Source organism: Anabrus simplex, chromosome 1 (genome assembly GCF_040414725.1).
Source record: "Anabrus simplex isolate iqAnaSimp1 chromosome 1, ASM4041472v1, whole genome shotgun sequence".
Lineage (NCBI taxonomy): Eukaryota > Metazoa > Arthropoda > Insecta > Orthoptera > Tettigoniidae > Anabrus > Anabrus simplex.
Window position 1 is genome coordinate 682,772,167 of NC_090265.1, and position 15,898 is coordinate 682,788,064.

General features: G+C 40.1%; 1 protein-coding gene across 3 annotated transcripts in view; it reads right to left on the reverse strand.

Annotated features, from left to right (window-relative positions):
• Nucleotides 1–1,808: 1,808 nt before the first annotated feature.
• The window catches only part of Dhrs4 (Dehydrogenase/reductase 4), an 84,854-nt gene continuing 70,764 nt past the window's right edge, over nt 1,809–15,898 (reverse strand). For 2 of the 3 annotated variants that reach the window (XM_067145950.2, XM_068225135.1), the window contains exon 7: nt 1,809–5,917. In XM_067145950.2, the coding sequence (XP_067002051.1) occupies nt 5,803–5,917 (115 nt within the window). In that variant the 3' untranslated portion in view covers nt 1,809–5,802. The remainder of the gene's footprint in view (nt 5,918–15,898) is intronic. The other variant, XR_011017542.1, reaches the window with a different exon arrangement.

Sequence of the window (15,898 nt, forward strand, 5' to 3'; positions counted from 1 at the left end):
AGCTACAACGGGCGAAGTGGACTTCCCATAACCACTCCGCCCATCTGTTCGTAAAAATTCTCACACAAGAAATAGCTGGATGTCATGCAGTGGTAAAATAGCTTAGTAATGTACTCAGGGAAAATGTGTTAAATGACTGACATGACCGAGTCAATCGACACTTTAGTAAACAAGGACTACACATCGAAACTCACCAAAAGTGCATTAGGTTGAAGGGTTATGGCTGACAGCTTGTTGATGAAATACCAAGAGTCCCTGATGTATGATTCAGTACATCCTATGTGTGGCTGAAGCAATTTGCTTGGATATTTAGCCCGAGCATACGTAGGAGAACCTATCGCACTAACAATAGGTCTGAGGAGATGGATGGGCAACAGATAGCAGGTACATAGAAATTTTCTAACCCCCCACAATACTACTTGCGATTACAAAGACGAGTGAGAGTAACATATTGTGCATGCGTATAGAACAGAAGTATCCTGGCCTCATCTTCGTACTGGCTGATGTTTCCCCCGCACCTCTTCTAGCTACAGGCGGAGAGCTTGCCTTCCAAGAAGGCGTATTTCAGACAAATATCCAGTCACGGTTTTTGCGCAGCTCGCATGAGCTGAAAGCCAGTGTGAGTATATTATGGATAGATGGGCTTAACAATAGCTTCGAGACTGATAAAGGCACTGTGATAATTAATCACACTTTGATATAAACTGAAGGTTCATTGCTCCATTGTGCTATCCAGAAACCACTACTGGTGTAGTCTTGTGAGCCTTTGGACTATACAAGGTTTCATGACTGAATTGATAGTGCCCGTGGTTTTATTAAGTTTTGCATTGCTCTTATCGATTGTGAAATGATAGGGAGTAGCCACCGTAGTTGGAGTAAATTCTTTTAACTGGTTTATTATTCAGAATAATTTTGCAGGGAACTGGTTCTTTGTTGAAAGAAAATGTTTTTGTTTCCCAGTTGATATTTCCATGTCACATTCAGCAGCTATATTGCGATACTGTACACAGCGTTGTAAGTCATCCTCTGAACAAGCAAATGGTACCTGGTCGTCAGAGTGTCATGTGACATAAAATCAAATAATAACACAAGCCTTCCGCAGGTTGAGTACTGAGTTCACCAATAGCTTTTGTATATATAACAAACTGCAACTTGTATGGGAAGTTCCACCTTTCACCCAGTTTAAAATCTTACGATTTTCTTAAATTACAGTAACATTAATCTAAGATTTTTGGTTGGTACATATTTCGTTTTCCATGGAAAACACCTTCAGCCGTGATCTTGAATGATAATTAAAACATATGCAAAAATACAAACAGCATGGGTAAGACAATATTAAAACAACTTGTTCTTAACTGAATAAAAGGTTTAAATGTCCAGAGAATCAATGGTTTTCTGGTTTTCTCTTCATTATCACCGTTTGGCACCTCTAGATGTGAAAGATGTGTTCATAAATCCTGAAATGAACGGATCATCAAATTTCTTAATAAATAATTAAAACATTAGTGTGAAGCTGTGCAAGTTCTTGTAACATTCAACCTTGGTGTAATGGAAAGGGGAATTCTCTTGCCAGATGAAATGGACTAGGTCTGTGTTCAAGATGAAAAGCAACTCTCTGTGGTTGTATCCAAATCTGGAGAGCAGAACGAAAGAAAGGGGTGTCAGGTGGTGAGTAAACCTCCAAGTCTTAGTAAACATGACAGCTAAATCACTTTTGCTATCAAGCTCCAAAATTTGTTCTCCTTTCCAGATTTTCTGAATAAAAGATAAAAACTACTGCAGGATAGTGTTAACTGCAAAAAAAGGGGGTGAAGTAACAATGTATTTGCAACATCTTTTAAAACAATACAACAACAATATAGCATTCTTTCTCATAAACATTTTCTCTTACTCTGTAAATATTGATATCAAATAACATATATCAAGCCCAAAAATCAAAATAACCTCAACAATGCAAGACAGTAGAACTTTGTTATAATGGCACCGGTTTCAGCAACACCTCATCTATAGCATCCGGTATTCTGTGGTACTAACTTATTATTCATAAAGAAAACATTTTTCAGTCTTGCTTAATACAACAAACGAACAAGCATAACCTACTCAAATAAAGTATTGGCATCTGAAAACTTCACTACAGTGAAGACATAATGGACAGAAAAGGAAGTGAGGCTAAAATCACAGAACTTGGCATCAAACCTTTAAGGAAGACCTGAGACCAGTTAACACATTGGCGGCAGGCCCTTAATTCAGGTTGCTACACACTGTTGGCTGGATAGTTCAAGCCGAAATGGGTAAAATTACCATTCCAGCATACATGATCAACAACTTCAGTAATAAAGAAAGGACTTGTGGCATACACATCAGACCGTTTGTAAATTCCAATGGTTCTAAATTTTTCACTGGTTTGTTTTTTAACTCATTGGTATATACTTACATATACTCGCAATCTGTTTGCAGAATGTAACGTAGTTTGACACCTCGCAGCCATGGAGCTGACCATCAGTAGCTTTGAGCACGTATTTCAGACGTTCACCAAGAGATGGCATTGACATGTGAACTCACTCACCCCGCCACATAAATAGAGGTAGCAAAGTGACGCAGAGGGACAATAAAAGTAGACCGTGATCGAAACTAACAGGAAACAGGCAGTAGCTGAACTTGGCTTCCAATACCAATAGACCAAGTCTAGGAAGCAACACTAAAATCAGTACACATCTGTATTAAGACAGGGATAATCTTATAAAAAGGGAGTTTATTCAAATGAAAAGGAAACACATAATAAAATTGCCTTACACTCATAATAGAGAAGAAAAGAATACAAGGGGTACGTTACTTACGTATAACATACAGGAATATCAGAATATGAATGGTTGAGCCACGTCAGGCTCTCTCTCTCTCTTTCCATTTTTTTAACAATATTATCATAATGAAATTTGAATGCCACCAAATTAGGAGGTCACCTCTTTCATAAAGAAAAAAGCTATTACAACAGGGTATTAGAGTATTCCCCTTTTATATTTTGGGTCAATGAAGTGACCTCGAATCAAAGTGTCTTCCTCCTTTTTACCACATAACCTCCCTTTTTTTTGCGGCGACAAAAATTCCCAAAGAGAAAATCTATTATCCTTCAGGCACAAAGAAAACATATTATTAAATAAGAAGTAAGGTGAGGGTAGGTGGGTGAGGCAAAGAAGTATGCATAGAATACATATATGGAGAAAACAACAAATACGAAATTTCCATGGTTACCTTCAAAATACACAAATGAAGTTAAAAGATGGCAGTGCCAAAATTAAAACAAGAGAATGGCTGGGGAAGCCAGAAACAAGAATGAAATAACAAAAGATACTGGAAATTGGACACCCAAAAAGCAATGTAGATCCAGGCTCATTTACACAAACACACATAGAGACCAACACACAGAAACGTAGGGCGGAGGGACAAGCCAGTAAAGTATGTCGTAATAGTTCACAACAAGTATAATCAAAACAACCAATTTGCTCATGAATCCGGTCCGGTAAAACAAACACAGAACCAGACCAATAGGGAAAATGTGCACCACACCAGCAACAACATATCATGCAGTCAAAACTCTCGTTATCAGTACACATCCATACCACATACCAAGAGTAGACATGAATAGTATAGAGTGGACGAGCAAGAAAACACCAAAGGGTGTCAGAATCGAGCTAAATATAGAATGCCCATGCACACACAAGATAGGTCTCCACACATGCATATACACACACAAACCAATCAAACTGAGCAGAAAACATAACGGGATCTACACTGTCCTTGGTTTCCAAACGGAACATAAACATTGGCAGACATACGAGAATATAAGATCAATGAGAAACAAGTTTGCAATGAAATTAAAGTAGAACAAATATGTATCCCCAGAAAACACTTAAAAGCAACCATGGCAAATCTTGGGAGGACCAAAAAAAGCAAAATAATAAGTAAAAGAAAATAATTACCTGACGGATAATAAGAACAAGAAGTCTCTCAAAAGAACCAAGAGTTTCACAATATCATATTTAAAATGGTTAAAGTACCTTTTATAGGATAGAAAAGCCATGTCAGAAACCTCAGTCGCCATTTCCTTTTTCAAAAATTAACAAGAATAAACAAGAGGGCAAATAAAAAGGACAAGACTAGGCAGAAATAAAGAATGACAAATCTGAGAGCAAAAGTAGCCATCTGTCTATATAGAGATGAGTTGTTCGATAATACAATAGATCGTAAGGCGTGATACATGTCAAAGAAGGGAAATAGTATAGTGAATAGTAAGGTGAGGTTGACATGTTATATACTGTCTGAAAGAGGAAGAGTTGCTCTTTCTCGCAATGGTGATTGCACACGATTATGGAAGATAGGGAACTTAAAAGGTGGACCCTTTTAAGTTCCCTATCTTCCATTCTCAGTTCAATACGGACAAAAATGAAATTCTTAGATTTAAATGCACACGATTATCTTGACCAGTTGGCATTATAACTGAGCTTGGAAAGTTATTCCCCATCATGACTGTCTCCATAACAGATGAGCAGATGAATAACATGGCATGTAGAACCCAGTTGTTAGCTAGCGGGGATATTTTGGATATTCTGAACAGAAGTGATAATTAAAAAGGCTCAGAAACTTCAGATTGTGAAGAATTTAGTGTCGGTGGTGATAGTAACAGTGGCAGATCCGAGAAAAGTGACAGCAAATCAGAAAATTCTGACAGTGATGCCTCTAATGTTGCAGTGCTGGGTGCCAGTAGCACTAAAAAGATGAAAAATGAAAACTACTGAAATGCCAAAATGCTTGAGAAAACAGTAGCTAATAAATTGGAAGTTCTCATGAACTGTGATTTATATAAATGAAAAACTAATCGTGGGCACACTAAGAACTAGAAAATATATGCCAATGGGTTAAGAAGCCATTCGCAGTACTTGTGCCTACTACTTTACCTATGCTTAAACCTTCATCAACGGTGTCTAAGTCACTTCTATACACAAGCACACAAACTTTGATTTGACACAGAAAGATCAAATTCACTTTCACTTACTTCATCAACAATAATATCTCATTCACCACTTCTCAGTACATCTGATTAATGCTCCAAACTTACTAATTCAGGCTTTCATGGCCACAGATCACAAAACAATAGCAATACAACCATGCTTTTGGGTTATTAGGCCACGTGTATGTGTGTGTTTTGCCCAGAGTGTGCCATTTGGGTGAATTACTCACGCATGCAAGCACGCACACACCCATGGTCTACTAACCTAAAGCTTGGTTCTACTGATGTGATTTTCTTGGTCTACACTTAATTCATGAAAAATATCAGTATTAACAACTGCCTGTACCATGCCATCATGACAACAGCATCGCTGCTTGGAGTAAATCTACATTTCTTGGAGTGGATGCATACACGCAAAGAAAAAATGTACAACTAGTAACTTTATATTTCATGACTCAACTGGTAGAAATTCATAACCTCGAACAGAAGGCAACAAATTACTACGAGAGGCATAAAAATGAAAATCCTCGTAGTCGTCAACTACAAGAACCGTTGAGAAACAAAAGTAATTCTCGGGGCCCGACACCAGTGTGTTAACATATCTTGGAACAATGATTACTATGTATGATCTTCACTCTTATCCTTTCCTCCTTTTAATGTAATACAACACCTTCTATAGGATGCTCCTACTTGTTAACATTGCATTGGTTACTGATTTATATGAACAAGAATACTCTACTGCTCTTAAATGGTTGCTCCAAACTATGGCTCAGCAGTAATACTGCACCCAACATCCTTTATAGTCTTGAAGGCATGCCACCAGCAGCAATCATAGTCTCTCCAGTGATGTATGAAGCATCTTCAGAACATAGGAATGATACAAGACCAGCTATCTCATGGGGCTGAGCCAACCTGCACAGAATGAATAAAAAATATTTATATTTTTTTTTAATTAGGAAATGTAAAACATTTATTTCATATCCCCTTCCCAATGCTGCTACAGCTCTGATGATCCTTGACCTCAACCCAAACAGCCAGCAGATTGCGACCCAACACGTAGTCAGTGAAACAAATCCTCTCGGCTGTTAGTCTTGCCCTTCTAGCCTGGGCCTGCGACTTCACCTTAAGATAGCTCCTCAATTGTTCTCACATACGCTGAACAGACCTCGAACTAGCCCAGATCCCAATAAATATCCCTGACCTGACCAGGAATTGAACCCAGAGCCTCCATGTAAGTGGCAAGCACGTATCCCTCAACAGTGGAATGAGCAATTTCATATCAAACTCCAATACTAAAGGGTGAAACAAATGAAAATACATGTGCCAAAAAAGAAAAAAAGGCCTAACACTTCCAACTAGCTGTTTAAAAGCATCAGCCCAGGCATTTTATATGGGCAATTTACAGGCTACCAATGTTCATATTCTTAGAGTGTTTTTTTTAACCTATCAAAAGAACTACCAAACCAAACCCCATGGCACTACAGCCCTGGAAGGGCCTTGACCTACCAAGTGACCGCTGCTCAACCCGAAAGCCAGCAGATTGCGAGGTGTCGTGTGGTCAGCACGACGAATCCTCTCGGCCGTTATTCTTGGCTTTCTAAATCGGGGCTGCCATCTCACCGTCAGATAGCTCCTCAATTCTAATCACGTAGGCTGAGTAGACCTCGAACCAGCCCTTGGGTCCAGGTTAAAATCCCTGACCTGGCCAGGAATCGAACCCAGGGCCTCAGGGTAAGAGGCAGGCATGCTACCCCTACACCAGGGGGCGGCTATCAAAGGAACTACACGAAAAAAAATCTAAAATTTCAGAACTTGAGAATGTGATATCAATGAGAAATCTATTACGACGTCAAAGGGCACAGAGCTGCAACAATCACTTATTCTGCATACAAGTTAGTTTGTTCAGTATAAGTAAACATAAAAATCACAGCCCAGAAATATATCTACACATGACAATACACTTCCAGTCAGAAACATATTTACACTTCCCTTCATACCGATATTTTCATTAAATATAGCAATTGGAGGGCAAATGTACAGTCCTGATCGGGATTTTGCTCAACAGTAGTGACCACTTTCACTTCTCAAAAACAATTCATCTTTTGGACTCATTTTCAGAATCTGAAGGAATACCGGGCGAGTTGGCCATGTAGTTAGGGGCGCACGGCTGTGAGCTTGCATCCGGGAGATGGGGGGTTTGGATCCCACTGTCGACAGCCCTGAAGATGGTTTTCCGTGGTTTCCCATTTTCACACCGGACAAGTGCTGGGGCTGTACCTTAATTGGGGCCACGGCCGCTTCCTTCCGGCTCCTAGGCCTTTCCTATCCCATCATCGCTGTGGGACCTGTCTGTGTCGGTGTGACGTAAAACCACTAACAAAAAAATCTTGGCAAGTATAACTTTTATACATAAGTTATATTTCCAATTCTTCTTCTTTTTCAATCTGTTTACCCTCCAGGGTTGGTTTTCCCCCTAAGACTCAGCCAGGGATCCCACCTCTACCGCCTCAAGGGCAGTGTCCTGGAGCGTGAGACTTTGGATCGGGGCACACAACTGGGGAGAAAGACCAGTACCTCACCCAGGCGGCCTCACCTGCTATGCTGAATACGGGCCTTGTTGGGGGATGGGAAGATTGGAAGGGATAGACAAGGAAGAGGGAAGGAAGTGGCCATGGCCTTAAGTTAGATACCATCCCGACATTTGCCAGGAGGAGAAGTGGGAAACCATGGAAAACCACTTCGAGGATGGCTGAGGTGGGAATCGAACCCCACCCTCTACTCAATTGACCTCCCGAGGCTGAGTGGACCCCATTCCAGCCCTCGTACCACTTTTCAAATTTCGTAGCAGAGCTGGGAATCGAAGCCGGACCTCCGAGGGTGGCAGCTAATCATGGTAACCACTACACTACAGAGGCGGACAGAATTTCCAATTACTTTATAGATAGTAATTTCGAGTGTCGAAGACAGGCTTACGTACTAGCAAGACATTTATATCAAAATTGGTACAATTATTTATGTACGGATGGACCTACTCTTTACATTTTACTTCCCACAGCGAATGGGGATCTATGGATTTCTTCTTCTTCCTTAGCGTTTGTCCCACATTCTAGTGGCATTTGCTGTTTTGGCTCTCTGTCGCCACTTTACATGATTGTGTGTCATACTGTCACGTCAGAATGAAGATATGCAATTGTTACATCTTCATGTATGGTGTCTCGGTCGTCCTACTGGCATTTTACTATCAATCAGCGATGTCAATCCACTCTTTGCAACTGTTGTTTCAGCAGCTCAAAGTACATGCTCGACCATTCAAATATTATGCTCAGTTCAGGTGATTATTATTATATCAAAAGGAAGTGCAACTAGGCAACCATCCTCTATATAACACAAATGAGAGAGAGAAAAATGGTCAGGGATCCGACACTTCAAAAAATGAGGGCATCGGCCAAAGAAGTGCGTGAAAATGAATGAAACATTACCTAGGCCTCGAGTGCTCTAATACCGTCGGGTGTTGGAAAAGGACAAGAATTAACCAAGGGAGGTCGGAGAGGATAGATGAAAGTGAGGAGCCTGGCACAAGTAAGTGGCAGCAATGCCAGGGCTCAACTAAGAGCCCCGTAGTCGCCACCCACGCTCCCAAGTTGAGAGATCTTGGGGCCCCTTTTAGTCACATTCATCGACAGGCAGGGTATACCGTGGGTGTTATTCTACCGCCCCCACCCACAGGGAATGCTCTGTTCGAGGCCCAACATTAAAATATTATGCTCAGTTCAGGACCCATCATCCACCAGTATGCTCGGTTCAGAGCCCCCGTTAAACCATTATGCTCAGTTCGGAGCCCATCATTCAAACGGTACGCTCATTTCAGGGTCCACTATTCAAATATTTTTCTCAGTTCTAACAATTGAACACCTCCGATGCTCAGACGGCAGCACGCCAGCCGCTCACTGCTGGGTTCCGTGGTTCAAATCCCAGTCAATCCATGTGAGATTTGTGCTGGACAAAGCAGAGATGAGATAGGTTTTTCTCCGGGTACTCCGATTTTCCCTCACATATTCCACTCCAGCAACACTCTCCAATAGCATTTCATTTTATCTGTCATTCATTAATCATTGCCCCAGAGGAGTGAGACAGGCTTCGGCAGCCGGCACTATTCCTATCCTCGCCACTAGATGGGGGCTTCATTCATTCCATTCTTGACCCGGTCATACGACTGGAAACAGGCTGTGGATTTTCATTTTCTAATAATCAACGCTACTCGTGAAGGAATCGATATGACAATTCTTGTTCAAAGAAGCATAATATCTAGGTTATCTGCCCAGCTTATCTGTCTACAGATGTACTGACTCGCCCACATGACGTGATGTAGCTATCCGATAATATATTTTCTTGTTGGTAAAAGTTATTATTTTTTAAATTTTACAATTGGCTTTACTTCGCTCTGTCATGGATGGGTCTCATGGCGACGGCGGGGTGGGGGGGCTGCAGGTGGGAGGGAGACGGCCGTGGCCGTAGTTGATGTACAGCTCCAGCATTTGCGTGGTGTGGGAGTGGGACGCCGCAGGGGGCAATTTTCGGGGCTGCCGACGGTGGAATTCGAGCCCGCTGTCTCCCGGATCAGGTCACAGCTGCGCGCCCCTGACCGCACGGCCAACTCGCCCGGTAGTTAAAAGTCGAAATCGGTAGGTAAAGTTCGAGTTTCCACATTATTTTAAAAACCGTAAATATATGAAATTCTATAAGATAAAACCTAGAAAATAGATCTCAGAGAATTAGAGTAGGCAAAGCTTTATCTGACACTGTAATAATTAAAAGGGAAATTCTTCAAGGCAGTATTATTAGAACTTGATGTTTTTTAATATATAAATGACATGAGTAAAGTAATGGAATCAGAGATCATTCTTTTTTGCGGATGATGTTATACCATATAGAGTAATAAACAAGTTACAAGATTGTGAAAAACTGTAAAATGACCTCGATAATGTTGTAAGATGGGCAGTACGCAATGGTTGCGAGTTTCACAAATAGGACAAGTCCTCTCAGTTTTAATTACTGCGTTGATGGGGTGCAAGTTCCTTTCGGGGATCACTGTAAGTACCTAGATGTTAATATAAGGAAAGATCTTTCATTGGAGTAATCACATAAATGGGACTGTAATTAAAGGGTAAAGATCTCTGCAAATTGTTATGAGGGTAATTTGGGGTGGTAGTAAGGATGTAAAGGAGAGGGTATATAAGTCTTTGATAAGACCCCAAATAGAGTATGGTTCCAGTGTATGGGACCCTCACCAGGATTACTTGATTCAAGAACTGGAATAAATCCAAAGAAAAGCAGCTCGATTTGTTCTGGGTGATTTCCGATGAAAAAGTAGCGTTATAGAAATGTTGCAAAGTTTGGGCTGGGAAGTCTTGGGAGAAAAGAGACAAGCTTCTGGACTAAGTGGTATATTCCGAGCTGTCAGTGGGGAGATGGTGTAGAATGACATTAGTAGACGAATAAGTTTGAGTGGAGGAAAGATCACTATATGATCTATTTGAAATTCAAGAGAACAAATTGGACTGGGCGACTTGGCCCCGTGCGCTTAGAGGTGCACGGCTGTGAGCTTGCAGCTGGGAGATGGTGGGTTCGAGTCCCGCTGTCGACAGCCCTGAGGATGGTTTTCCGTGGTTTCCTATTTTCGCGCCGGGCAGATGCTGGGGCTGTACCTTAATTGAGGCCACGGCTGCTCCCTTCCAACTCCTACACCTTTCCTATCCCATCGTCGCCATAAGACCTGTCTGTGTCGGTGTGACGTAAAGCCACTAGCAATAAAAAAAAAAAAATTGGGGCAAATATTCGTTTATAGGAAAGGGAGTTAGAGATTGGAATACTTTACCAGGGAAGATGTTTAGTAAATTTCCAATTTCTTTTCAATCATTTACAAAAAGGCTAGGAAAACAACAGTAAGGGAATCTGCCATCTGGGCGTCTTCCCTAAATGAAGATCAGTAGTGACTGATTGATTGAATTTATTTCTCACAGTACTGGCGGGCTACAATGCTGCCAGAAGACTTTAAGGCCTAACATAAAGATAATGACCTTGTTGTTTAGGCTTAAAAATTACAAGAAAGTGTCCTCAGTCCTCTTCTTCTGACAACAAAAAACTACTACCAGCTATGGTCACATTCTTTTGCCGAAAGAATAGGAAAACAGAGCATGTCCATCTAAATGACTTAACTCCTCCACGAGAGACAAGCTCTGGCTATCCTTTGAGGAGATAACTCCTGCATGGTAGCCAACATGTTAATATCTCTTGTTGTCAAATAATAGTAGAGAAATAACTAATGAAATGGTTTCAGAGTAGAGGATCTCTTTTTTGGTCACATTATGAGGACACCACAAACCAGATTACCAAGGAAAATTATGGAGAAACTCTGGAATCTGAAGCAACAAAGTACAATGGATTAAGAAAATTAGAGAGGATATGGAAGAACTATAAATAACTCTGGACGATTTGAAAAAAAAACATAAATATGAGATTTAAACCAAAATAGACAAACGACATACAATGGAAAAGGTATTTACAGATAAGTAATGACAGAAAATATCAGAACAATTGAAAAGCTACTGGGAAATTCTGAAAGAAAATTTATCAAAGAAGATGACCAGAAAATGACTGGCTGAAGTGGTCCAATGAGGCCGTAAAAGCAGAAGAAGTGGTGTCAAGTTGGGAATAAACCCAAGAGGACTGAATGCCAAGTAGGAAATACAAAACTGGAACAAGTGGATCACTTCAAGTTCTTCGGATGTGTATTCTCCCAGGATGGTAGTACAGAAAGCAAAAGTAAAACAAGGTGTAAAAAGGCTAGTGCAGTGAGCTCACAGTTGTGGTCAATTATATTCTGTACCGGACATACGTGGCTATTCCATAGACATGATAGTATGTTGCACCTGGTATTTTTCCTCTAGAGCATAGTTGATCTCTATCTGTAATGTACGTATTGTATAGCCAGGAGATCTAAAAACATTGTCTGACAGCGAGTTATGTTGCTTTCTTCGCACCACCCGGGCAACACATGTAGGGCACTTTAACGTTAAACCTATGGAAATGAAGCAACAGATTAGGGAAGACCATGATGATAATGAAGAGTAAGGGGGACAATACACTTCCCTGTCTTAAGCCTGTCTCAACTCTGAACCATTCAGTGTGACTCACTTTGGTTCTAACACAGCTTTCACAATTTTGATACAATGCTATTACCATCTGCATTGTTTCATTCCCAATCTGTGCCTCTGTCGATGTTTTCCATACCAAATTCCTTGGGACACTGCCATACGCCTTTTCAATATCTAGAAACGTTACTACCATGTCCTTTCCATATTCCAAATAACTTTCCATCATTTGACACAATGTAAATATTGGGTCAAATGTGTACCTGCCTCTTCTGAATCCATACTGGCGTTCTGCCAATTTCCCCTCTACTCTGTCTCTTATTCGTCTATTCAAGATTCTTTCAAGGATCTTAGCTGTATGAGGTATCAGTGTCACTCCTCTGTAATTTTCACATTGCTTCCTGTCTCCTTTCTTGAAAATTGGTATAATGACCCCTTTCGCTCACTCTTTTGGAACATTCTTTTCCCTCCATATCACTCTGAAGAGTCTATACAACCACTGTAGACCAACTGCTCCTGCTGCTATTATCATTTCTATGGTGACTTCATCAATTCCAGCTGCCTTGCCTCATTTCATTTTCAGTGGCCCACTCAATCTCTGCCATGGACACCTTGTTTTCTTTATCTTCCATCTGCACTGGTTCTTTGATTTATCCTTGTACCGAGGTATTTTGCATGTTGTAAAGCTGTTCAAAGTATTTTCCTCATCTCTGCAATATATCCTGCTTCTGTGTCATCACTTCCTCCTGTTCATTTTTAATGAAGTTAGCACCTTCACCTGGGTTTTTCTTCTTTTGAACCCACTGGAATAGGATCCTTTTGCATCCAGTTGTATCTTCTTGCAGAGATTCAGTGAATTTTTGCCAGCATTTCTTATTCTCTTCTTGAACCATCTTGGAGCACTCCTCCTTGCAGTACCTGTATTCTGTTTTGGATTCTGCTGTTCTGTTTCTCAGCCATCTTTTCGAAGCTTGTTTCTTCCTTTTAACTATATCTTTTACCCTGTCATTCCACCAGGGCGTTTCTTGATCTTTTTTCCTTCCTCACACTCTTCCACAGGTCTTTCCTGCAGACTTCACCATGACTGTTTTAAAATATGCCCATTCTTCTTTGACCCTTCTGATGTCTTCCTTAGGTATACTTGTTTTAATGTGTGTCTGGAACTCATTTATTTCCTTCTCCTGCAATTTCCACACCCTTAGCTTTCTCTGCCTAATCTCAGTCATCTTTTGTATCTTTCCCATCTTTAACTTAGCTATCACAACTCTGTGATCTTCGAAAGATTCACTTGGGAGAGCTGTTACATCTACCAAACATTTTCCTGTTACAATTCTCGACCAAAATGTAATCTACCAGAGTTTTTATTTTGTTATCCCAACTATATCTTATCTTCTGACTGTTTTTCTTTCGAAACCATGTGATAACAATAATCAGCCCATTTCTTCTGCAAAAGTCTACCAAAATATCTCCAGCCTTGTTTCTCTTCCCATATCCAAATGGACCTATAATCTCTTCATCTCCTTTTCTTTCCTGACCTACTTGGGCATTCATGTCTCCAATGATCACAACTTGTTTGTCCTGTATATAGCCTTCCAGATATTCAAGGTATTCCTCTAGATCCCTATCTGTATTTCCTGTTTGTGGAGCCTAACCCTTTCAGACCGTGTACGCACAATTGTGCGAGTTCGTATTTTATTTATCCCTGACCGTATTTGACGTTATTTCGGTGCTAGACCGGACCGCAGTGATTGTGCGGGACACGTGGCGTGTATTTCAATTGTTTTTAGTATGCGCTTGACCGCCAGGGCGAAGGAAGAAGAGTTTTAAAAACACGGTTGATCGGCGAGATGGCGGGAAGCAGTAGTGCCAAAAGTAAGTATTTATTTATTGCGTTTATATTAATCTAGAAGCTTTACTGAATACCGTAATATATTCAATGAAGTGTGTACATTGGTTAGTGAACGCAAATTTTGAAGATACATCATCGTATTGATACGAGGTTTTGAATTTTGATATGCATAATTGTGTGGGTCCTTTTTTTCGGATGTTAGTTTTTATTTTGTAAAATAAACTATCAATATGTGTATTGAGAAGCATTTTAGTCAGTTTTGACATACAAACAAAAATTCACACCTCCAGTTTTCTTTCAGGTCTGAAAGGGATACCCTTGAATTATATCTGTAACACCAGCTTCAAGTCTCAATCTGACCTTAATAAACCTGTCATTTATGTTTTCCACCAATTCTAGGTATTCCTTTAGGTCTTTTCTAATTATGAGACCTACACCATTTTTGGCTTCTCTTCCTCCACTATAGTATAAGGTGTATCCTTTCTTTAGTTTCCCCTCACGTTTTCCTTTCCATTTGGTCTCACTGATTCTCAGCAATACTATATCTTTGTTAACCATAAAATCTACAATTTCTTCCACTTTCCCTGTTAGTGTCACTACATTGTGTAGACTGTGAACTAATAAATTTATGAGAATAATTAAAACACAAAGCATCATAATAAAATACTGTATTTACTCACGTATCAGACCCCTTCTTTCCCCACTTTTACAGACAAACAAAGTAAAGGGGGGTCCTATATGTGATAACCTCAAATTCTGTGAGTGAATACATGACTTCTAGGCTGTATAGAGCTATAAATTGTACACGTAAACATTCTACACTGTTCTTTAAAACAAACCTATCAATGTATTTGAGTTCTACTGGCTAATTTTTTTTTTTGGAAGGCAGTACAGTAAAATGACAGATAATAAATAAGTGATATTCTAATAATTTCACTATTTTATTGTATTGAACAGGTGGAAACCTTTATCCTTTTCTGTAACTGTAAAGCACATAGTATCAGAACTTAACGGGAATGAAGTAACCCTTCAAACACCGACAAAGGGACTGAATGTTCTCCAAGCAATTTCATGGATAACCAACGCATGGAAAAACGTTACAGCCTCAACAATTCATAACTGCTTTCTGAAAGCTGAGTTTCCCACTAGTAGTGGATATCCCGAAGTAGAATCTAATACCTTTCCTGACAGCATGGAAACAACACAACAGTTCATTAATGCAGCAGATTACAGTGTACAAGTGAACACCTATATCGAAATTGATTCAGATATTCCAACAGAGAGTGAGAGTGGAGACATGAAAATTATTCTTCAGTCAATCCAAGGGAAGAAGGACAAAAATGAAGATTCTGACACAAGCGGGAGTGAAGTTGATGCTAATGACGAACTTTGAAGAAAATTTGGAAATTAATGTGCTGCCAATAACCTCGTACAGTGAGGCTACATGGGTTATTGTGTTCCAACTTATGTTTAATGGTACTAGTTTCATAACCTTTCTCGGGCGGTCACCCCTTCATAATGGACATTTTTTTCCGGTCCCGAAGGTGTACGTTATAGAGAGGTTTTACTGTATTTCTAAATTTTAAAAGTCAATAAATGGTGAACATGTCTTTTAGGCCTACATATAAAATAAATATAATCCAGTTTAGTTATTCATAACACGTCATTCGTTTCATCTCATTAATTCCTCTGATGAGGTCGACGTCAGCAAGGGCATACGGTCGTAAAAACTCGCTACAAAGATTCGTCTCACTTCATACTCGACCCCATCTCATTAGCCATGCACTACAATCGAGACCGAGAGCATTCAAGGTCATGTCTTCTTGAACCTTTCAAAATAGTTTTGTTCCCGACTATAGAGTCCAAACTGTGTGAAGCTATTCCCAAATGATC